This window comes from Herpailurus yagouaroundi, unplaced genomic scaffold (assembly GCF_014898765.1).
Source record: "Herpailurus yagouaroundi ecotype Mexico unplaced genomic scaffold, PumYag 162, whole genome shotgun sequence".
In the NCBI taxonomy this organism is placed as follows: Eukaryota; Metazoa; Chordata; class Mammalia; order Carnivora; family Felidae; genus Herpailurus; species Herpailurus yagouaroundi.
The window spans coordinates 11,554,468-11,578,383 of record NW_024412403.1 but is presented as its reverse complement, the minus strand read 5'-3'; the positions used below and the strand labels follow the sequence as shown (position 1 = coordinate 11,578,383).

Genomic DNA, 23,916 nt, shown 5'->3' with positions numbered 1-23,916 from the left:
TTGGGTGTTATCGTGGAAGTAGAAACATGTTTTCAGTTTGTACAGTAGGTTGTGCTTAAAAAAGAAAACAGAGAAAAAAGAGGTATAAAGGTATGTGTACCAGATTTCTCTGTGCTAGATTCCATTTAAGGACTAACTTGAAGGCTGTGTACTTGGCAATTATAAGGTCAAGTCTCTGTCTCAGAGTACAGACAAAAATTGTTCCAGGTAGTTTAAGCTTAGAAAATAAAATTCTTAATTTTTTTAAAGGAGAGTATTGGAATAATTTCCTGGCAAAGAAATACCTTTCTGAGCTAAAACCAGAAGCCATAAATGATAAAAATGGACAGATTTGACAATGTAAAATAATTTATACTTGTATATTGCAAAATACATCCATAATAAAGACGCCAAAAAGTTAATATGAAAGAAACCCACAAATTATAAAAGTTGTCCAAGGATATGAGGAGATAGTAAAAAGAAGAAAAGCAAATGATTTTAAAAATATATAAAAAGAGGCTTTATCTCATTGGCGATCAGGAAATGCAGGTTAAGAAAAAAACAGCATTTTTCATTTCTCAACTGAGCAAATTTAAAAGTTTGGTAATATTCCGCTTTGTCAAAAGTGTAGGAAAGCAGTTGTAATATACACTGTCAGCACGATTGTATGAATTGGCTAAGCTATTTGAGAAGCAATTCGACAATGCCTATTCAAATTTCAAATTCTTATTCCCCTTGACCCAGAAATTCTGTTATTCTCCCTCTGTTAGACTGTTTTTTGGCATTTGCACAAATATATGTGCATGTGGATCTTCACTGCAGCATTGTTGGTAAAAGCAAAAAAGGAACATCCCAGTATAGCAAGGGAGTAGTTTGTATAAACTATGATATGGCTAAACAGTATGATCAAGATGTTTTTAAAAAATCGTATAGATCTACATATACAGATAAGCTCACCAGTAAAAAAAAAAAAAAAAAAAAAAACAAGCAGAAACAATATGCACAGTGTAATTGTATTTTGGTTAAATAAAATATTGTGTGTGTGTGTGTGTGTGTACATGTGAATGTTTTTGTGTATGTAGTTCAATTCCTGAAATACAGACATGAAACCATTAACATTGGTTCCTGCTGAGCAGTAAAGAGGGGTTTTCATGTTTAATTTTTTTGTACTTTTGTATTATTTTCATATTTACAAATGTATCAACATTTGTAATTTTTAAATGAAACACTGAAATTAATCCAACTTTGACAAGTATAACAGAGAATGTCCACCCAGTACTGGAATGGTGTTTGCTTTATCTATCTCAGACATCCCAAATATACAATGAAATGTGGAATGTGTACTGCTAGGCATAATTTACTGGCTTGCTGAAGGGACAGCAGCAGTGTCTTCATTTTATAGCACACAATGTAACATGACACCCCAAATGACACTCAACTAGATTATCTTCCTGAGGTTAACAGTCAGTGCAAAAACTACAGAAATTGGCATGGGATAGTAACAGATTTTTTATTCCCTACAGTTTGAGGTCAAGAAACATGGTCATGAAAATAGGTAGTGGAACATTACTATCAATCTCTTAGTTGAATAATCAGGAGTTCACTTATTTTTGTGGGCGCAGTAATCATAAGATTCTCAGATTTCTCAAACTTCCTTAAAAAATAGCTGACTATACTGGTTAGATTAAAAAAACCTAACATATCCTTTTTTTAGCATAGGCAGTCTTGGAGGGAGCTCTAAAAAGTATTCTGTTCTTGAAAAAACTTGGTGTCCAGTTTTCTCCAAAAAAAAATTTTCATGGTTAACAAAAATTAAAGTGCTGTCATATATCATCCTATTCTAAATATTGTTCATAATATAAAGAAATACAAGAGGATGTCTGCCATTGATGTTTCAAATCTTTTTAGAAAGGTAGGAAGAAACACATGAAAAAGCCAATGCCTGATGAAGTTCTCAGGGAATTCTTACTAACTCTGCTAGGAACTTAAGAGGAAAGGAATCAGAATGAACCGATATGCTCAGGGAAGAACTTCTTAATGGAAGCTTCTTAAATGAGTTTGACCTTGATAGCTAGGGCTTAGATACTGTGAACATTGATATGGCCTATCTCTGATCTGAAGGTCCCAGTATTTGGAGGATGACTAAATCACATTTGACATCCATAATGCATTGGAATAGCATAAGAAATTAGAAGACCTTTCTTTGCTCACTGCCATTTTGTTGAAGTTTGTCTTAAGAGCACAGGCTGATCATCTAACTCAGCAGGTCCAGGTGGTGTAGGACTGAGTACATCAGAACGGCTCAGGAGTTTTAAAAAAAATAACCCATTCCAGGGCTCACCCCCAGAGACTCTGGGAACTTTATTCCAAATACAGGATTCAAAATCTTCTCCAAGTGGTTCGTTCTGTTAGGCAGTCACTAACAGGAACCACTGATCTAACCTAATGCCTTTTTCCTGTCAAGACTAATCCTAAATCATTTCTGGAAAATACCGTCTTAGAAATAGCTTTAAAAAAAAAAAAAAAGACACTCTTCAGTGGTTGTCAGCCCTCAACCAGTTCAGTTCATTCTGAAGATTGTTTATCGTCTTACATTCATTGTTTTTCTTTTTTTTTTCTCTTGATGGAGTTTTTTGTTTTTTTTTTTTTTAATATAGTCAATACCTTTCCTTTCCTGCCTTCCTTCGATTTCTGAGGGTGACTTGTTTAGGAACAATTGGTCATAGTATCCTTACTTTTTTGAGGAACCAGTACATTACGATTCCAGCAGTGGCCCACATGTGGCCCACTGCCTGTTTTGTAATAAAGTTTTATTGGAACACAGACTTATTCATTTGTGTATTGCCTACAGCTGCTTTTGTGCTGCAAGGGCAGGGTTGAATAGTTACAACAGAGGAAGAATTTCCTGGATTAGAGCTTTAAAATCTATTTTAATATTCTAACCCAAAAGTTTGGGGGGAAACATTCTGTTTCCAGGCTGGCAAATGCATGAAACACGTGTTACCCCCCCATACTCCTTACCACATCCCAGACAGCCACACTGGCTGGTCTGAGTCTGTACACAGTTTAAGTCTCTTTGCCGTCCTTGTTCTGTGTCATTGTGAGGGGAGAGGGAATTTCTATTTCCCTTCTTTGTGACAAGGTAAGAGGTTTTAGAAATATTTGGGCTACCAAATGAATTTAGCAGACATGAAGCATAGAAGCCTTGAGAGAAGAGATGTAATGGTATCGGGCTTCAGCCATGTGTCCTTGACCCTGACAGCTGCTATGAGCATTTGACTGTTGCATCCAAGCCCTACAGCATACAGTGTATGTTAACATTTTGTATGCTAGATCTGTGACATTCCAGATGGGTGTGAACTATCTGGGGTTTGCGTTTCCCACTTTGATAAGGTTCTACTAGATTGACTGCAAATGCTTTGAGGTGTTGCAGTGGGGCTGGTTAAGTGAAATTGTATTAAGACCAACACTGTTAAGATTTCAGAACCCCCTGACTTTTAGCCACCAATAAATGAATTTACTTTATATATGTTAAAGTCCACATTATAGCCAGCCATGTCACAAAGTTTGTGTGCCTAACTGTTCTCGTTCTATTCTAATCTTACGTACTGTCTTTCCACAACTGGATTGGCATTTGGGCTAAAGTTTCCCAAATCCAGGAGGAACTATTTCTCCCTTTCCTATGAAACCTTTGTGCTTTTTCTAAGTGGTTAATTTAATGTTAAGAGTGAATTTTTATTATATCCTCTGAATCTTAAAAAATTAAGTCATTCATTAAAATTAATGGATTCCTATTAGAACAAATCAGGCTAATTGAGACTATTGTTTGGTCAAAGTTGACCAGTGAATTTCCTTGGTTAAAAGGGAACAGCTGATTTCACTACTACCCTGAGTGATGGAGAAACTCTTGTTTGACCAGATAAGAGGCTGATGTGGCATCTTCTCCCCTTCTTAAGTATATGAAACTCCTTTCAGCAGTGAAGCGTACTTTCTGTAGTGTGCTTTCTGTTCTTATCAGGAGAAGGGGGCTGGGTGCGATCAGCTAACTAGGGTACAAGCTAGACCTGCCCACAGGGCAGGACATTTCGTTGGGGCTTCGGGTCCAGTTCTAGATGTCAACACCAAAAGTCTTGTTAACCAGGTAAGACCCTGTGTCTCGAAGGAATGACAGTAAATTATAGGACATAATCGAGTAAAGCAGCTGACATTTGAGGACGTCCTGCCTGGACAGACCAGTTGAAGTTTCCGACAGGCCATGGTCCAGGATTGAACTCCAGCCCCTAGAGGATTACTGCTGGCAAGAAAGCAAACCCTACAGGTCCCAGGCAGGTTCCTAGAACAGAGAACGCCCCATACCGAGAACTGGAGAGTGTTACCTAAAGTGAGGGTAAGGACCAGGACAAAAGCCCAAATGAGAGAACTTCAGTACAGAGTCAGAGCTGGACAACAGGAAAGATGGCTTTTAAAAGTCTATCATTAAACACTTCTCATATGCCAGGCAGGGTTTTAACTATTTAACAATCCTCATAGCCACCCTAGTAAGGCGGGTACTATTATTATCCCCATTTCAGACAAACAAGCTGAGGCACTAGGAGATGAAGGTTGCCCAGTCCCAGTTAATAAATCGTAGAACTAGTATTTAAAGGGGGGCAGTCTAATTGCAGTGCCCTACTCCTGATCATGATGACACCTTGCTGTCTTGAGGCTAAGTGACTGTGTCAGGCTCAAGTTAGTGAGTTAGGCTCACCTTTGGTCCTAGAATGAGTGGAGGGGGATGGGAGCTTGACTGTTGAACTTGCTGAGGAGTTGGGGAGCCCCTGGCACCATCTGGCCTAGAAACGGCTGTTTCCAGTGCAAAGCTGTGGCAATATTGAAATGTGTCATAATCACTAATAAATATAAATGAAGAAAGAAAGGCATTTCTAGTCATTTGAGTTTAGCATAAAATCCAAGTGGAAGAAAATGTCATCTTAAATCCTCGTCTAGGGAAAGAGTGGGGCTGCCCAGAAAAAGGAACGTAAGGACAAAACAGTGTGGGGGAGTTGAATGAAAAGCGACTAATGTGTTCACATCTGACGTAAGTGTTAGCAAGAATATCAGAACTATAAAGCAAAAAATAAAACCTCTGAAGCAGTGTGGCTGTTTATCTCGGGGAACTCCTTTTTGGAGAATTCGCAGTTTTAAAAATTGCTTTTGCCCCTGACATTAAGGGTTCCCTGAGGTGGAGCAGAGTACAAGGATCATCCACCTACTGAATATTTTGTAAATCAGATGTATAGTTAAGTAGTAAGCCCTATCTACTTTTTCCACCCCACCCCAAGCAGTTTTAAAATTCAAGTATGCTAACAAACATTACGTTTACTCTGCACTGAATACAGATAGTAGATGTTTGGTTCCATAATTTGGGACTTGATTTATTTTTATTTTTTTATTTTTATTTTTTTTTACTGTATATTTGAATGAACTAGAAAACTGGTATTTTTGCCCATATTTGCAAAGTCATTGTTAACTCATTTCTGTGATCTCTAAAGAACAACATTAATGTCTGATGCAGTGTTCAGTGTTTTACCTCCTCAGGCAGTAATATTAAGAAATAAAAATAAGAGGAGGTCTCTGATAGGCCTTCATTTGATATAGTAGTGAAATTGGTTTTCTAATAGTGAATGTAATTTTCCTCCAAAGTCATTCTCATGTGGCTCATAAAATTGTGAGGGTAACTCATAAAGATTGGTAGAACCATTCTGGTGGTTTTGAATGATCTTTTTAAATCTGAATTAAAATGCAAACACTAAAAGCACTTGATGTAATAAATAGCCTCTGTGAGAGTTTTAAACAGCAGCTTTCTGTATTCTCATGTGCACTTTTAGGACATTGAAGTTAAATTTATATAAAGAAAACTATGGGACCTTATTAATAAAATTCAGTGTTGCTGTGAATAACCACTTTCTGGATTTTCTCATCATGTGTCTACGGAGCTTTTAAATGGCTTAAGGTCAGCTTTGGTTCCCAAGGAAACTAAGACTGTGTTTGTATCGTTCTTATCTGTGTGCTGAACAAACACTGCTTAGTTATTAGAGATATTTAAAGGTTTTTTTTAAATTTATTATTATTTTTTTAATTTGAGAGAGTGGGAGGAGGGGGGTGGAGAGAGAGAGAAAGAGAGAGAGAGAGAGAGAGAGAGAGAGAGAGAATGAATCCCAGGCAGGCTCCATACTCAGCACGGAGCCTGACTTGGGACCCGAACCCATGACCCTGGGGTCATGACCTGAGCCAAAATCAAGAGTCAGACGCTCAACCGACTGAGCCCACCCAGGCGCCCCATTAGAGATTTTTAGAATACTGATTACTGTTGATTACATCCTTTGCTTTCCATTTTAAATAATAAACCCTAGTTAAATTATTTTTTAATAACTGCATGACTTCCTGAGTGATGAATGCTATCAGATCACTTTCCAATTCCAGGGAACTTTAAAAATTTAAACCATGAGCCTGAGGACTTTAGTCACTTTATCTTAACCACCACTGCTAGAAAAAGAAACAAAAAAGCTTTAAAAAAGCACAAAGAAAGAACTTCAATTACAACACGTACTGTTTTTTTAGAGTTAATGTTTAGAGACCGTTTTTCCAGACACCGAGACTAGCATAGGGTGAAGAAATGTCTGTGCAGCGTGCGACAGGGTCAGAGACTTGGGGCTTTGTCCTGGTGGAGAGCGTGGTGTCTTTCCGGGGGTTGATTTAGCTCCACTTGTGTTAAACTTTGTGACTTTCCTGCAGGTGGATGAAAGCCAAACTGGAGAACCGGGCTGGCTTGGAGGAGAATTAAAAGGAAAGACAGGATGGTTCCCTGCAAACTATGCAGAGAAAATCCCAGAAAACGAGGTTCCTGCTCCAGTCAAACCTGGGCCCGACACGACCTCTACCCCTGCACCCAAACTGGCCGTGCGTGAGACCCCCGCTCCTGTGGCTGTGACCGCTCCAGAGCCCTCCACGACCCCCAACAACTGGGCTGATTTCAGCTCCACGTATGTATAGACACACTGTTCCTGAGGACTTTTGAACTCCTCACTTAGTAATCTTTTTAAAGTATTCTTAGAGCTTTGGGCTGTACCTCTGTGTAAAGGAGCAGGCTGATTTTCGTTACCTCTCTCCCTGACCACTCTACTGGCAAATTGTGGATTATGCTGTCTGAACTCAATTTAATTATTTCATTGCTCAGCAGTGGTATGCCCTGGGACAAAATAAAGCCTGTTATCTCGTTGCGTTCAGTAATTTGTATCTTTCATTCTTGTAGAAGAAATGGAGAAATACCATTTCCTAATAATCTGTTTGACATCCAGGGCAGTCAGCAAATAGAGTCATTTCCTGCATGTAAACAGCACTTTTTTGCTGGTCAGAAACAGAAATTGAATTCAGTCATGTGGTTCTGAATAAGATAGAAAGCTGTTTCCTTTAAAGCTTGCCTCTGTCATCAGTCTTGTGCACACGTACCTGTGAGCAAAGATATGTGTGCTCTTGGCCATTGTGAGTGCCACGCCCTTGGGCATCAGGAAATAGCATTAAAAACTGTGTAAGCAGAGGTTTGAAATGATAAAGGAAGCTGCTGTCCACACTTGTAGTTACAGGACCATGATCTACACATACAGTTGTCTAAAAATATTTTCTGCAAGCATCCAGTTAAGAGTGATAAGTAATTTCACTCTTGTAATTTCTTTTTCAAGCCTAATCATCTTTCAGAAAAATCAAATGGAAGGTAAGGAGTCAAGTCCTGCTAGAGACAGATCAGATGGCTCACACAGAGCAGAGAAAGAAACATGGTGACCAACAGCAGAGGAAGTGGAAGGAAGGATGTAAGACAAAGCAAGTTTTTCCTGCTCCGATTTTCATGTAAAAGGTTGAAGGTGCTAAGAAAGGTCCTCCCTGTCTAGTTTCTGCTTAGAAGTCACCTTCCTTTAGCATGGTTCCAAGTTGAAACTCCATTCCTCTCTTGATCTCATTAAAAAGTTCGGACTTTTTAAAACTGAAGCTTAGGCTAACATAGAAGATAAATACCGTGTTTTCCAGGATTTTGTTCTGCTGTGATCCGGTCATTGTGACAGTCTTCCTCGATAAACGTGTGCTGTGCGGTTCTCCAGCTGTCATTAGGGGGCATCTTATTTTCTAAACCCAGAATCAGGATGTGCAGTCCAACAAAGGAATTATTTTGATTTTCAAATGTGTTTATGTCTTACAAAGATGTAAAAAGTAAATTACATGTGGATCTGCAGTCACACAGATGCATATAGTTAACATTAAAAAATTCACAAAATCAAAGCTGCCCCTGAGACCCAGCACAACTGGTCACTGTCAGGATTCCACCTGCAGTTACCCTGGTGGCTCGACATAGGCCTGGTGCTTGCAGCGGGATGGACAGGACAGACAAACGGAGTTAAGCACCAGCTGCCAGACTGGCACGTGTTCGAATGTGGTGTGTAACTTCTTTTTTGCTGATTGCACTGTTGTTGCTACAAATGACCGTGATCATTGTGTGAGGATGCTTCTCTGGTGCTTTAGAGTTGCAAAGAGACGCTATCCCATATTTCATGTGACCCTCACCACTAACCAAAGTGGCAGAATGTTGTTCCCATTTTATCAATGAGAAGTGAAGATTCAGAGAAACTCTCATAATTTGCCTGAGGTTCATCGCTAGTGAAGCTCAGATTCAAACCCAAGTCTAAGGCTCTTTCCTCCCCATCATGTTCTTGAACCTTTTTTTTTTTTAAGAATATTTATTTATTCAATTGTTTGTTTATTTTAGAGAGAGTGTGTGAGTAAGCGAGGTACAGAGAGTGAGACTGAAAGAATCCCACAAGGTGCAGAGAGACAGAGAGAGACAGGGAGAGTGCGGAGCCCAGACTGGGGCTCGAGCTCACCCAAAGCAGGACTCAAACTCACGAACTGTGAGATCATAACCCGAGCGGAAGTCAGATGCTTAACTGACTAAGCCACCCAGGCACCCCTATTTATTTTTTATGTGTTTGCTTATTTTTGAGAGAGGGCGAGAATGTAGGGGAGCAGGTGAGGGGCAGAGAGAGAGGGGGACAGAGGATCTAAAGCAGCCTGTGTGCTGACGGCCGAGACAGCCCGATGCCAGGCTCGAACTCACACACTCTGAGATCGTCACCTGAGCCAAAGTCTGACACTTAGCCGACTCGGCCACCCAGGTGCCCCAGATGTTTCTGAACTTTAGAAAGCCCCATAAATGTACTGGGTCTGCGTCTGCATCTGCTGCAGGTGAAAAGCTGGCACCTCAGGAAGTACTTCTCACGGAGGCCTACTTTTCCTTCCAGGTGGCCCACCAGCACGAATGAGAAGCCAGAAACCGACAACTGGGATGCGTGGGCAGCCCAGCCCTCACTCACCGTCCCAAGTGCAGGCCAGCTACGGCAGAGGTCAGCCTTCACTCCAGCCACGGCCACGGGCTCGTCTCCATCCCCTGTGTTAGGCCAGGTGAGAGCAGTCAGTGGGTGTGCGTGTGTATACATGCTGTATACAGTGGCGGCACATTTGGCAAGTGCTTATTGGCCGGGTTGTTTGTATGCACGTGGGGCAGTTGGCAGTGCGGGATTCGGTTCACATTTTCCCGACAGCATCGAGGGGCCTGAAGAGTTCAGAGGAGGGTGATCTCCCGCACAGGTTGACCAGGGAAGCTTCACTGGGGAAGTGGCATTTGAGTGGCATCTTACAGTGGGTCAATTTTAGTAGGAAGTGGAGCCGGCCGGCCCAGCAGCCAGCAGAGTCTGTGAGGAGGCGCTTTAAAGTAGGAGAGGAGAGTGTTTGGCGAAAAGCACGGACCAGTCAATTTGGGGAGACCACTGAGTATCAGAAAACACATTGACTGACTATATGTCAATGGGAAGCTCTTAAATGCTCAGCTAAGAAAGTGTTTCTGAAAGGATAAAGTAGTTGTTCTGAATATTGCTACCCAATACAATAAAGCAGTATTTTACTTACTACGATAAAGCTAAAGCAATGAAATGTCTATAAATAACCAAACCAAACAGAGCAAATGCCCATCTGGCAGGCAGTCAGGGGTCAGGGTCAGGGTCAGGGTCAGGGTTAGGGTTAGGGTTAGGGTTAGGGGGGAGGTTCGAGCTGAGGGCGTCGAGCTGTCAGCAGCCAAGGACGGAGACACGCGCCCGTTGGAGCCAAAGGAGAGGAACGCGGTCCAGATCGAGAAAAGGATTTGGCCTCAAAGACAAGCAAGGAGGGCACAGAGGGAGGTTTTTAGTTGGCGGGAGGAGTTGGGTGGGTTTTAGGCATGTTAAGTTGAAGATGAAAATGGGGCACCAGGTGGTCCCGTCTGACAGGCAGTTGGAACATAGGTCGGCTCCGAGGAAATGCGCGAGATCGTCAAAAAAGAGAGAACAGAGCAAGTAAATGGAAAATACGCGGAGCGTGTGTGTTCTCCGATCTGGGAGAGGAGCAGGAGCCCGCGGCTGGACACGCTCCTTCCCTGTGCTTCTGTTGTTTGCAGAAAGGGGGGTGGTGAGGATCAGGGCAGAGAGCGTTCCGCGAGAGGAGTGTACTTGTGGCCTGGGAAGGAGTAGGGTAAACCAGTGGGGCTGGGGGAGTGGAGGGGGAGCAAGTAGGAGCTCTGTGGCAGGGAGGGAGGGCACCGCGGAGAGAGCGAAGCACTAGAGACGAGCGCCAGGAGCGAAATGGTGTGTGATGGAAATGACATTCAAGCTGCAGAAGGAAGACGGGATCCTTCTTCTGGGGGGGGGGGGGGGGGAGGGCCGAGAGAGAGAAAGGAGGTCAGGTGGCCGCATCCTTGGGAGGGGACCCTGAGGGCCGGCAGAGTGCACACAGTTGGAAGTGAGCGAAGAGCAAAGGTTTGCTTGGCTGGATGGAACCTGAATCTGTAACTGGTCGTGTCTGCACTTTGTCTCCACTTTCTGCGACGATGCTTACTTCACAGTTTGGGACCAGAAATAGCGATAGTAATAGAAGCTGCTACTATTGCAATTATTACTGTCACAGCAACACTAGGGATACATTTATTAAACTCTCTTAAGCCAAAGTGTCTCTGTTTTATAATGTGGAAACTGAGGCCTAGGGAGATTAAACAGTTGTCCCAAGTCACAAACTTGGTAAGTGACATGCTTGGGGTTCCAGCCGGACCGAGTCCATGCTGTGTTCGGCCCCAGGCTGGTTATTAGGACATTTCCACGTGGAAAAGTTGACAAGGCAGGGACGGGGAAGACGTTTCAGGAGGAGAGTGTATGAAATTCCAGGGAGGGCCCATCCAGCCGAAATGGCTGACCCTGGGGTGTCTTCTTGGCCCAGACATGAGTGGAGGCTGGAGGGATTCAGCAGCAAAGAGAGCCGCGGGCTGCCAGGCCGTTAGGGTCGGGGTGGGGGGGGTTCCTGCGAGCCCCAGAGAGGAGAATGGGAGGTGGGGAACATAAGGGCTTTGAAGGAGTGCACAGTTGAGATGGAAAGGGGTAGGGATGTCATCAGTTTAAGATCATGAGGACCCAGGAAGACGAGGATATAGAAGTCGTAAACATGGACACCCGGGCTGTTCGACCTGGCATAAATACTCTGTATGTAATCCCAATGCAGTGTTGAGAGGAAAGTGTCCTCTAGAGGCAAGTACAGGTTGGTTCTGAATGAACTGTCTTTGGGCGTTGTCCTTATTTCTGTCCATTTTCATGGGTGATTGAATGTTGACGTCTTTTTTTTTTTTTTTGTATTATCTTACGATATCGTGATGGTTTTATGTTACAGTTTTTAAAAAGATAATAAATGCCTCACCCTGCCTTTCCAGCCTCACCTCCTCCTCCACCCCTCCATGAAACTAGGCCGCACGCACCCCGGAATGGTGCTCCACTTCCTGGACCCTTGGCCGTGTACCACCTTGAGGCCTCTGCCCGTGCTGTGCCCTCGGCCCAGAGCGCTCTTCCTCCGAAGCCCTAGCCCGCAAAATCCTTGTCGTCCTGCAGGGCCCGACTCCAGTGCTGCCTCCTCTGTGAAATGTTCCCTGTTGCCCTCAGGCACAAGCCATTCCTCTTTTCTCTCTGTTCCCACAGCGAATAGCTGGAGCCTCTTTGTAGTCGATTTCATTCTGACAGGTGGTACACGTCCCTGTGTGTATCTCTCTCTCTTTCCCGTTAATTGTGACGTCTTTGCTAATAATACCATACTGACCTTTTAGTGTAGTGCTTTACTGTTAATAAAGTCTTTTACCCTAAATTATTTTGAGGAGGCAGAGGTGGCACTTTATTCATCTTTGTAACCCCACGTGGCCTTTGCGTGTAGATGTTTGTGATGGATTACCGTCGATCTATGCCAGCCAAACCGCTGTGTCTCTAAAAAGGAGCTAAAACAAGCACAGTCCAACGCAGGGCATCTTTTCCTGTGCCCACCCAGACGAAGATATCAGCTAATTATCCTTTGAGACTCTGTAAGATTTCTGCTCCAGTATTGATTAATCTTTCACCAAACATTGGAAATGGGGGAGGGGGGCCCTGGGCAACTTGGGGGGTTAAAATAGAACCAAATGTAAAAGGCACACAGCCAGGTGCCACGAAACAAATACGACCTCCTGGCTTGTTCAGTTAGGGGGCTCTGGATGGCCACACAATGGCTTGGGGATAGGTTGGCAGGTTTTTGCCTCTCCTTTTGAAACTAAGTGATCACTAAGAGACGGTGAAGCATCCAGCCCCCATCGCGGCACTGAAGCAGGGTCCTTTGTGGCTGTGTGTGTGCTGTGCCCATGTACACCTCCTGGAAAGGAGTGTTCGTGCCAGTGTTCATGTGCCCTGAATTGCTAACAGATCGCAGAGTAATGAGAGGTCCTTTATGTATTTCCACACAAGGGTGAGAAGGTGGAGGGGCTACAAGCGCAAGCCCTGTATCCTTGGAGAGCCAAAAAAGACAACCACTTAAATTTTAACAAAAATGATGTCATCACCGTCCTGGAACAGCAAGACATGTGGTGGTTTGGAGAAGTTCAAGGTCAGAAGGGTTGGTTCCCCAAGTCTTACGTGAAACTCATTTCAGGGCCCATAAGGAAATCTACAAGGTATTTGTGTATTTATCTGCTTCTATTAGATGAAAACAATGTTAGGCATTAAGTTACTGCTTGCATTAGTTAAGATTCACAGATAGGGCTGCGGGATTATTTTGTCTTCTGGGTCTTTTAACTGCAAAAGTTAAGAGTACGCAGCCACAGAAGGCAGCCTCTTGACAGATAAATGTCAGTTTTTTCTTCCCTTGTGGAAGCCTGTATGTCTCGTTTTTCATTGACTTCTGTAAGAGGGAATTCTACGCCAAGACCTTGAACATTCTTGCGGATTTGTTGGCAGATAATGCCTCTCTTCATGCTTAGTACCCAGTCCTGGGCCAGGTACACGTGAATACCCACAGGCCCAAAGCATTTGGGGAAACAGTGGAAAAAATGAACTATCTTTTTTTGTTAGGAACCTTATGGCATGGACCCTTTAACATAAAGAGTGTTTAATTATTGCGTTCATGTAGGTGTTCAAAGCAAATTATGAGCTTTAAGAAGATTTTAAAAAATAGCAAAAATATTGGACAAGCATCTATCATTCAGGCTTTGAAATAGACCAGTATACCCTGACTGTGCACCCAGCCTTGCAAGTGCTGAAACACAAGAATGTGAGCCTAGAATCATGCCTTGTGCACCTTGTGTATTTTAACTTAGCCCAAGAACAACTGTCTCAGCTGTAGATTGCTCAAAGTTTAAACGTTAAACAGCTTAAAAAGAAAAATAAAAAGGAAAATCAATGTCATTTGTATGATTTTCTTTGAAGATAAAAATTAAACTCCTTTCTCCCCCAACCTCTTTCAGCATCGATTCTGGTTCTTCAGAAAGTCCCGCTAGTCTAAAGAGAGTAGCGTCTCCAGCAGCCAAGCCAGCCGTTTCAGGAGAAGGTGAGAACCTGAGTCCAATTATGTTCTTTAGAAGGGTCGAGGGGATCACATAATATAAACTGTAAATGTTTGAAAGAGACTGGATTTCACTTTAAAATAGATCGCATTAATTTATGTTCAGTGTATTCAACTCCGAGGTAAAATGAAAGGTGAAGATCTTTACAAAAGCAAAGGACTTTCAAAATAGTATCAGATATATTAATCATAAAAACTGAATCTTCTAATTCTATTTGATTCTGAGCCCTTTGACTTTTGAAAGAGGCCCATCAGCATGACTAGGGATCAAGTTTTGTGAGCATCTCTGTCGCTGAATTGTGGTCATTGCTGCCCTTGATAGAGTCTGTTCCTCCCTGACTCGTAGATAAATGTTTTGTTTTAAAACTGTAATTACACAGTCAAGAAAAGCTGTCTGTCACAGCAACCTCAAAGCCATCTTCTACTACCTCAAATGCAAGTGAGAAGTTCAATTTTTCTGTTCCTTGTAAATATCCACACCAGATGATTTAGGCCTAAAAAAATCATCTTGAGTGCTTATTACACTATTAATTAGTTGCTTTATTTCCTGGTCTTTACCCCATGAAATAATTCTAAGGATTGTATATGCCGATATATGGGATGGATTTTAAAATGCACAAAACCCACATGATCCAGGCTCTAATGGTAAAAATCTTACGTCTTTTCTACATTCAGTGTAGCCATTATCGTAGTCTTCATTGAAGAATGCTGCCCACACTTCACACGCTTTCCACCACAAGTCTGAACAGTGTTGGTAGCTAGCAGATGTCTGCCCAGTTGTGTACTAATTTTTCATGGGTTCCTCGAGTAAGTTATATGAAGATAGAGTGTTCTCTCTAGTTTGTTTGCCATCATGAGATTGTTGCATTCCTTAGAAAGCTTGCCTTGTGAAAAAGAGTTATTAAAACAATTTTTTCAGCGGAGGCAGCAAGGAATAAGGTTTAGTGGTATTTCAGACTCACGGTAACACGATTACTTTTTCAAAGGGAATTTTCGAAGCAAAAATGTTTATAAGTTTCTAGGTATAGCGGTAAAACCTCATTACTACTGAATAAATCCAACATTTTGTTACATCCATTTGTTGCTATCTCCACCAAAACAATCATTGGCATAGTTCTATCCGTATACATTCTTATCAGTCATCTTAATGAGTTTTTTATCCGCTGTGAGCAGAACAAGGCAAAAAAAAAGCTCTTTTTTAAACATAGCATGTACATCAGTATTGTATAAAGCAAATCATGATTCCACCCAAATTCAGTGTGTTATATCTAGTTAAGTCTCATCAGAAGGCCAAAGTTGATACCCTGGCTCTTCACCTAGTAGCCATGTAACTTTGGTCCTGCCTCCACTTCCTCATCTGTAAAGTGGGCGTAAGGACCGCCCCTTCAGGTAGGAAACCATTACAGGATAAGGAGATAATTTGTGTAAAGCATTTAGGAGAAAGGTCAGTAGGTATCTGCTACTGTTACTTCCTGTTTGCTTCAGTCTCTGGATGGTCAACACAGAGTCCCTTAATGCAGCAAGCATGCTCATGTACGAGCAGTGTTGATGAATGCTGATTTGTTTTGAAACCTGTGCAGAGGCCTCATCCCTTGAGGCCCCACTATATAGGTCACAGGTGAGCCAACACATTGTTTAAAGTTGAGTAACAGAAGAGAAATTCTAATCTTAGGTGACAATGACTACATCCCTTGTGAGGTGACTTAGGTGCATTAGGAAATGCTAGGAGAGACTGAGGGCATTCAGGAGCCATGCGGGAGCACTTGGCATTTGAAGTTCTGAGAAAAGCTATTTACATATAATAATGGGCCCCTTATTAATACTGAACTAAAGGTAATCCCATTTCAAGTAAACCATAAACCAGGTTAGATTGTCCATTGGCACAGCTCTTAGAATATACCGGCATGGGAACGGCCAGTGCCCTGTGTTAAAACGTCTCTAGAGGAGGGTCTGAGGGCCACTGTGTGGCCACCGTCCTGGCTCCCAGCTCTCATGGAGCCCTGCGGGAGCCTCAGATTCCTGGGTACGCAGCAGGGCAAGCAGTGCCACAGTCTTTGCAGTCTCCTTGGTATCCCGTAGTGCAGCAGCAAGTTCAGCCAGAGTTCATGCTTCTGAAGTTTCTTAAACATTTTGCAAGTTACTTCAAAATGCAGATCTGTTTTTGAGCAAGTGACTTTTCAGTGCAAGAATCACTGGGGAAAGTCTGGATTTGCCAGGGATCCTATCTTACATGGCCAAACACGAGCAAAGGAGCAAGGAACAGAGCAAAATGAAAAGGGAAAGGTCAGAATATTGAGAAACCAGAAAAAGGAATATATTAGTGAGAAAAAGAATGTCCTTAGCAAAACTGCCAGACTTTGATTTCCGTGTGTGGGAAATCATTTTTCCACGTTTTCATTGTGGAGGTGGGTGTTAGCAGCACTGGAGGACTAAAGACAGAGAGTCTTCTGTTCTCCCTCGCACATTTGGATGACCTTGTGTCTGCCGTGGGGTCCGTGCTCGCCAGCAGTCGCAGGTCAGCACTGCTGAATTTGAGGCCGCCCTTGGAGGGCTCTCCCACGTTGTAGAGCTGCCCATGTTAGCACACGCATTAGGGTGTTTGTGTTTTTTTTGTGTTTGTTATAGCTTTCATTAGTACCTCCCGCAGAGGCCCTTATAATTAGCCAAAAGGATTCCTCCATACTGAATTTCTGCCTAGTAATTAACAGTAGGCTGTGAATGTAAGGGCTCCACGTGAAGGTTTAGTGAGAAACCTGCATCATCCATCATAAAAATGAACTTTCTGGGTGAAAGGTGATTTAAAAAAAAAAAAGCCTTTAAAAACATACACAAAAGGCCTAGGATACGATGAAGAAAAAGTAGAAGCGAGAAACTTAGGTCTGTCTTTCTATAAATCTTACTCTGTTCCTAGTGTAGTGTCTAGAATGTTGCGCCTAGTGATCTTTCGGAGAGTGTGATTCGGTTTCTAAGCCTTAGTAAAACCAACTGTTTGTCCTCCAAAAAGAAAAATTTCCTTTGGAATGCACACCCTTCACATTCAAGGGGGTAAAGAACATTGACTCTTATTTTTGTAAGACTTGAATAATAAAATGTAAGAAACTGAGATTTATTTTCAGCTCGTTCAGAAAGGCTTGCCTGTTTTCTGGGATTGAGTAGACATTACTTTCACCGTCCGTCCGCTACCTGTTTATGCACTTGAATGACAAGTAGGTGCCCATTTTTAACTAAATAGTATACATCTTTTGTGTTTTAACAGCTTCCTACCATCTGTGTGTATGGCACAAAAGGGCATAAGTTTTCACTCGGGCACTTGAATAATGAAAAGAACTGTGTCTAATTTACATGCAGGATATACTGTATCTAAAAATTTTCCAAAATTGTGACTTGATACCCTCAAAATGGAAGTACAGACATTTGATGTGTGTACAAGATCCTGTGTGCTGGTGCATCTAAACCAGCACTCAGCACAACACGGGTACTCAGTAAATGTTAAAAGTAAATGTGAAAACCATTTTCACTCAAAATCATGACATCAAATGGTAGCTCACTCTTGGTACTCAGTGTCGGTAAACATGCGGTCGGCTCTTTGGTTCCCGTGGCTGGGTCTTCCCAGGAATTGTCTCCCTGTCTACAGTTAACTGAATTTTTATGTGCAACTTGGGAATTTAGAGCCCAGGGTGTTCTGCAACTCTGTTTTATCTGTGACTAGCCTTTCTCTTGAATGGATCTTACCCTAACTTCCTTATTCATAAACTTGCATTTGCAAAGCTGTCTGGGATTTCTGTAAACAATCAAGCTCTCTCCGTATCTCAATATTTCTCCCCACCAGAATTTATTGCCATGTACACTTACGAGAGTTCTGAGCAAGGCGATTTAACCTTTCAGCAAGGGGATGTGATTTTGGTTACCAAGAAAGATGGTGACTGGTGGACAGGAACAGTGGGCGACAAGTCTGGAGTCTTCCCTTCTAACTATGTGAGGCTTAAAGATTCAGAGGTAAACCCACATTCACTGTTTCCTCCCCCTTTCGGTGCGGTGATTCTCTTTGCAGGGAGTCACAATATTGGACGGTGGAACACTTTGATGGGTTTTGCTAAAGTTCTGGGACGTTGACAGCAAATACAGTGACCTGTAATTGTTTCAACTTGTCATTTGGTGCTGCAGGGTTCCCACAAGCAGAAGAACCCCCTGGGACTAAGTGGAGATTGCATATAAGGAGGCTGGTCTGCGTCACCTTGGTTAATGTTCAGTATTCATCTCTGTTCCTACATGTGACTGACTTAGGATTTGGAGTAAACATTCTTGATCAGGTCTTCAAGAGCACTGATCTGGGGTACCCGAAGGAAAACAACACAGCAGTATTTTGCCCATGTCAACAAAAGAATGTGGGTGATACTGGCCCTAGAACATTGGGCAGTAGAGAGATTCCAAAATTTATATTTTGCCTACACATTAGGGAGACACAAGATCTAAGAGATCGATACACTTTTGGCTAAGCCTTAAGGTCTCAGACCCATTGATCAGGGCCTGAATATGTTCTAAATGCTGTTGTCCTTAGAAATGGCTGCCATTGTTGTTACATGGGGCCCTAAAAATTCAGTTGCATAACAAGTGGTCTTGAAGTGGTGCGAGTTTAACGGAATGGGGTGGGCCTCCAGAGTACTGGAAGCCTAGCTTTGTAGGGGCCAATGTCAAGTTAGAGGAGAATTTCAGGGTAAACCAGTGTACTCATTTAACAGAGAGCCATTGCACATAAATCAACCAACAAGAACTGGCTTTCCCCTACCCCACCCCCTGCCCCCACCCCCACACCTGCTTTCTCAGGTGTAAGCCAGTGGACCGAGTTCCTCTCTCATTTGAATGCCAGTCTCAGGGTGTAAAATTGGGCTTGGTCCACAGGCCCCGTGTGTGCAACTGCTTTGGAAGCCAGGAGCCTGGCCCCACACTGCAGCCTGTTCATGGGCCTTCTTCCCTGCAGTTCCCAGGAGCACTTTGTATTTTGCTCGAGTTTTGTTTTTTCAGGGAGTGTCATTTTTGCTGTTTGGGGTTTTTTGTTTTTGTTTTGTTTTTTCTTGCTGTGGTCTTGAAAGCAGCTTATTGAAACACCCAGGAGGGGTTTGCAGGCATTTGCCTACCCCTGGAGAATATGGCAGAAGCCAGGTAGACAGTACTTCTGTCCAAGAGGACAGCCAGCGAATTGTCCTCCTCAGACCTGGAGAGGGGAGAATTAGGCTTTTCTCCAGGCTTCCAGTTGGATCCAGTAAGAATCCTACAGATGGTATTTCAGGGGCACAGGGGAAAAAGTACAACTAAACTCAGTTTCTGTTACTAGGCATGAAGACTTTTCAAGTGACTACCTGTTGGTTCAATTAAAAGACAAAAGCCACTACTTATATTTTACTTTAGTAAATTATAGTCTTCTATTAAAAAAAAAAAAAAACATCTGAAATCAATAAGTGAAAGAAAAAAAAAACCTGACATTTTTAAAGGTAAGCTGAGTCGTAAGGTGCTTTTTAACCACAGTCTTAAATTATGAGCCACAGAAGAACTAACAGCGCTAAAGATTTTGGACAAACATTGAGTGAGCTACATTATTTCATAATGATGAAAACATCGAAAAAGTCAGCTCTTTCAGTTTCCTTGGACACGGAGTTCAGTGTATAAGGAAAATTTCCTGCTAAAACCAGACCCAGCCTCCGATACCAGAATTGCCCTCTGGGCATGGGAGTGTCTGTCCTATCCTGGCTTTTCCCTTCTCTGTAAGGGCAGGGCTGGGGCACATGGCCTGGGGCGGCTTTTCTCCTGCATTCTTGAGGGGCGCCAGGACAGAACCTGATCTCCTGAGTTGTCTTAGCTTCTGTGCGGCTGTCATGTTAAACAAGGAGCGCACTGGGGCTCCCGTGGCTGGCTCAGTGGATAGAGCAAGTGGCTCTTGATCTTGGGGTCGTGAGTTCAAGCCCCATGGGTGGAGAGCCTACTTTAAAAAAAAGTGGGGGAGCACACTCAAGCTACTTGGACTCTATCATTGGGTGTTGCCAATTGCAATGTTCCTTTTATGGACTATGGAGAGCGTATTACAAGCCTGTACTGGGAAAGTAACTGGTCATTTGGAATCTTATTTCATTAATATTCCTTTATTTTGATACGCAGCGTATAAAAATAGGAAAGGAGATTGGTATTATACATCTTGATAATACAGAAATCATAATCAGTGTGAAACTTGTAACTCAAACTTTCCCCGGTAAATGGTTATTAAATTTCAATGACCCAAATAAAGAGACTATGATATGTTAGATAAATGACATGTTTTTATTCTTACAGTAACTGTCATTTACTTTATTAAGCCTTTTGTTTTGTTTTGTTTTGTTTTTTGTTTTGTTTTGATTGGAAAACTTAATTTACTGGCAGATAGGGACTCGAGGACGAAAATCAATTCAGAATAAAGCACTTTGTAATGACAGATTACAGTCTGGCCCCTGTCCTGACTCGAGGTCTCTGTTGGCTTGTTCAGCTGGTTTAAAATTCCATGAGTATCCATAAAGGAATTCAACCCCAGAGCACTTTTGGAACAATTAGTAGTTGCAAAAAAAAAAAAAAAAAAAAAAAGTATGGTCTGTTTCTATGGATTGTACATCCAGCATTGATAGAGGAATTTCAGTGTTAAGCAGTGTAAGATTTGAGCGGAAGGGATACACAGGAAAGGGGCTGCCTCTTTGGATAAAGATGTCAGTGGGATGGGGGAAGGTGTGTTTGAATTGCCACTGTACTGTTTCCGTTGTTAAAAAAAGAAACCTCTAAAAAATGTGGCTAAATATTAATATTTTATGTAGCAAATCTGGATTTCGGGCTCCTAGATGTTCACAGCCCGTATAGTTTTTGTGTGTGAAATATTGAATGATCATTTGAATATAAGCAGGAGCTCAGTGTTTAGGACACAGACTAACAGTCTTCCTCGCCTGGCACCCCCTGTTTGGTTTGACCCAGGGACAGTATGCTATATACAGACAGAACTTGAGCCCGCTGGGATCCTACAGTGCCACATACTTTGCTCCCTTTTCCCTAAAGAAGAGGCTAAAAGCTGTGTGTTTTAAAGTACTTATTTTGTCCCATGGTTTCCTGGTACCCATCTGAAGTCAGGAGATATACAGTGCTGCTGTGTTTCCCCAGACTGAACAGGGGGCTTTAGGGGCTCGAGCGGGCTTGTGTCATCATTGATCGTTTTTTAAGTTGCATGACCAAAACTCTGCAGTATGCAAATGAGACCTTTTGCTCTGTTTTAAGGGCTCTGGAACTGCTGGGAAAACAGGGAGTTTAGGAAAAAAACCTGGTAAGTTACAAACCCTGATGCTTCTTTTTCAATGTTTTGAATGTAATTGACAGTTGCTCCTGAATCTTTGTTCATTAGAGGCCAGAAGCCTAAAAAGAAAGACAGAAGGACCTTTCAAAGGAGTGGTTGGGGTAGATCCTTTTCGTGAAATCCGTTAATAACGTATACACGGTTATGCAGTATGGCTATTGCTTCACACATGGGGAGCAGGGACATTGCTAGACAGAACGTTCTTGGGTTGTGAAGAAGTAAGTCAGGCAGTGTGGTGGCAAGTTGTAATTCATGGAGCTGTACGATTTGGGCTCAGCCGCTGCTTCATCACCCTCTTGGTAGGTCCAGGACACTCTTTTCCTCTCCTGACAGCACAATCCGTCCCACGACGTAAGTAGTGGAGAAGAGTCAAAGAGCAGCAAAACACAGGTCCCTTTAATTTGGAAGCCCATGGGTTGCTTTGCCTCAGGTACACATTGAAGGCACAAAATTATAGCCATCCCTCCGAATTCAGGACTTTAGTTTATGTAAACAAACTCACATGTGCTACAAAGAGCACCCTGAAAGAGAGGAGAAAGAAACAGATGTGAAATAACACGGTTTGTATGGCACGCCTTCCTCACTTAGGTCATCTGGGCGTTTTTGTCGTGAGGTTCTGTAGGAAACGGTGGGTTGAAGAGTTCCTGCCAGGCTGAGGGGATCTGGTGCTTCTGCGTGTCGTGGTCTGCCCCAGACAGGTTTACCCAGAAAAGTGGGCTCTCAAGTTGCCGTAGGGTTTTAGTCAGACTCCAGATACTGGAACACCCGAGTCAAATCTGTGTTTTCACTGTGAGTGTTTTAGCTTTTGGATTGCCGTTCCAAAGGGTCCAGATGGGCTTAACGTTATCCTAAAACCAACGAGCTGCTCAGGGACACAAAAGACAGAAAAGAATGCTGGGGCAGATTGCTGGCTGTGCATGCCAGGTCCTTTGAGGAGCGGGAAAATCCGAGGCCAAATAGGACACTAATTGGGACTCTCTCCAAACCAGAAACTCTTGGAATCTAGAGCTAGTCCTTGGTGAGTTACAGGAGAATTCTTCCCCCAGCACAGATTTCCCAGAGAGGGCTGGGGCCAAGGTGTGTAAGCTGGCCTCCGTCCTGCTTCCCCTGATCTCCCTGAAGCATCTGGCAGGGCCAGACCTGCCCCCTGACAGCCTGGCGCTCCCAGCATGGTGGCCGGAGGCTGGTGGCAGAACAGGGTCATGGGGGGCTTGTGGCTACTGTGCCTTTTAGAGAAGGGGGAAATACCTGTCAGAGGGGGAGCCTTTTTACCTCTTGCCTTTCTTTCTGTCGTCTTTCTTTACCTCATTCCTTCTTTCTGTCAAGATCTGTTTTGACGGGGAGAGAGCACGGAGGAATAGAACAGTTTGTTCCTCACTGCTTCGAGAAGTTCCGAAAGCAGTCGCTGTGGATACGCCAGAATTTAGTCAGAGAAGGATTTTGTCTTTTCGTACTCGACCTCCTGTGCCAGTAGAAATGTACTCTTCAGAGCCTGGTCTGTGGTGCTGCTGGAATTTTCCCCATGAGATTTTTAACATTCAGGGAAAGTACAGAACTGTTTACGTTTTTTGTTTTTTTTTTCCGTGCTGAACTGTTTATTCATAAAATTCCCCTCTTAACGCCAGATCGTTTTTTTTTTTTTTAACTCGAAATAAAAAGAAATAAACGCGCATTGACATGATTCCTACCTGATATTCAGGGATCACCCTCAAAATGTGAGCCACAAAGAAAATGGTCACGTGGGTGGGGCTGAGCTTCTAAAGCCACAACATGTAAATCAGCTAGTGCCACACTCCCAAAAGTTTCTGGAGAAAATAGGATTTCTCTGTTTACTTACTTGGCCGGTGGGAAAGCTCCACGTGAGTTCCTTCATTCACTTAACCCTCGAGTGAACCCTCGAATGAAGGAACCCTCGAGTTCCTTCATTCACTTGACCCTCGAGTGCTGCGGGGTGGAAGGCGGGCTGGGGAGGAAGGAGGCCCAGCTGCTGGCGACAGGGCGTTCGCAGTAATTGTGGGCGGGGCTGGGACAGAAGGTGCCAGAATTGGGCACAGGAGTGGGGTTCGCGGAGGGAAGTTGGTCAGTGAGTTCTGAGAGATGATGAGGAAGTCCTACAGCAGCACCAAAAGGCCACCCGAGTCCTGGATTGCTGCCTTTGGATTGGAGGTCATGGAATGGGGGGTGACTGAGTGGGCCATCTTCATTTAGTAGAAAGCCAGCCCAGTGCAGTGGCTTTGATGACGTTAATCTGTGAACCCGGGAGGTGACTGTGTCTTCCTAGGAGCTCTTCTTCTGACCATAACGCTGCGCTGCGCTGTTTGGTCTTGTTTTCCAGAAATCGCACAGGTGATTGCCTGCTACACTGCCACGGGTCCCGAGCAGCTCACCCTGGCCCCTGGTCAGCTGATTTTGATCCGAAAAAAGAACCCAGGTGGATGGTGGGAAGGAGAGCTGCAAGTTAGTGTCTTTTCCTTGTGTTTAAAATCCTCCATCCAAAGTTGAATGTGCAAAATCTCAAAGGGATACAATTTCATCGCAAAGGACAGCTAACCCCGCACCGCCTCGTCCTGCGTGTGGATGTCGGGAGAGTGCACACCATCGGAACCTATGTGTTTGTTTTCTGAGCT

The 23,916-nt window shown here is 43.2% G+C and overlaps 1 protein-coding gene across 7 annotated transcripts in view; it reads left to right on the top strand.

Annotated features, from left to right (window-relative positions):
- The window catches only part of ITSN1 (intersectin 1), a 221,646-nt gene that overhangs the window by 143,569 nt on the left and 54,161 nt on the right, over positions 1–23,916 (top strand). For 5 of the 7 annotated variants that reach the window (XM_040483992.1, XM_040483993.1, XM_040483996.1 and 2 more), the window contains 7 exons: positions 6,754–7,001; positions 9,306–9,465; positions 12,840–13,045; positions 13,835–13,917; positions 17,762–17,928; positions 21,214–21,259; positions 23,625–23,746. In XM_040483992.1, coding sequence (XP_040339926.1) covers positions 6,754–7,001; positions 9,306–9,465; positions 12,840–13,045; positions 13,835–13,917; positions 17,762–17,928; positions 21,214–21,259; positions 23,625–23,746 — 1,032 coding nt within the window. The remainder of the gene's footprint in view (positions 1–6,753; positions 7,002–9,305; positions 9,466–12,839; positions 13,046–13,834; positions 13,918–17,761; positions 17,929–21,213; positions 21,260–23,624; positions 23,747–23,916) is intronic. The other 2 variants (XM_040483995.1, XM_040483994.1) reach the window with 1 other exon arrangement.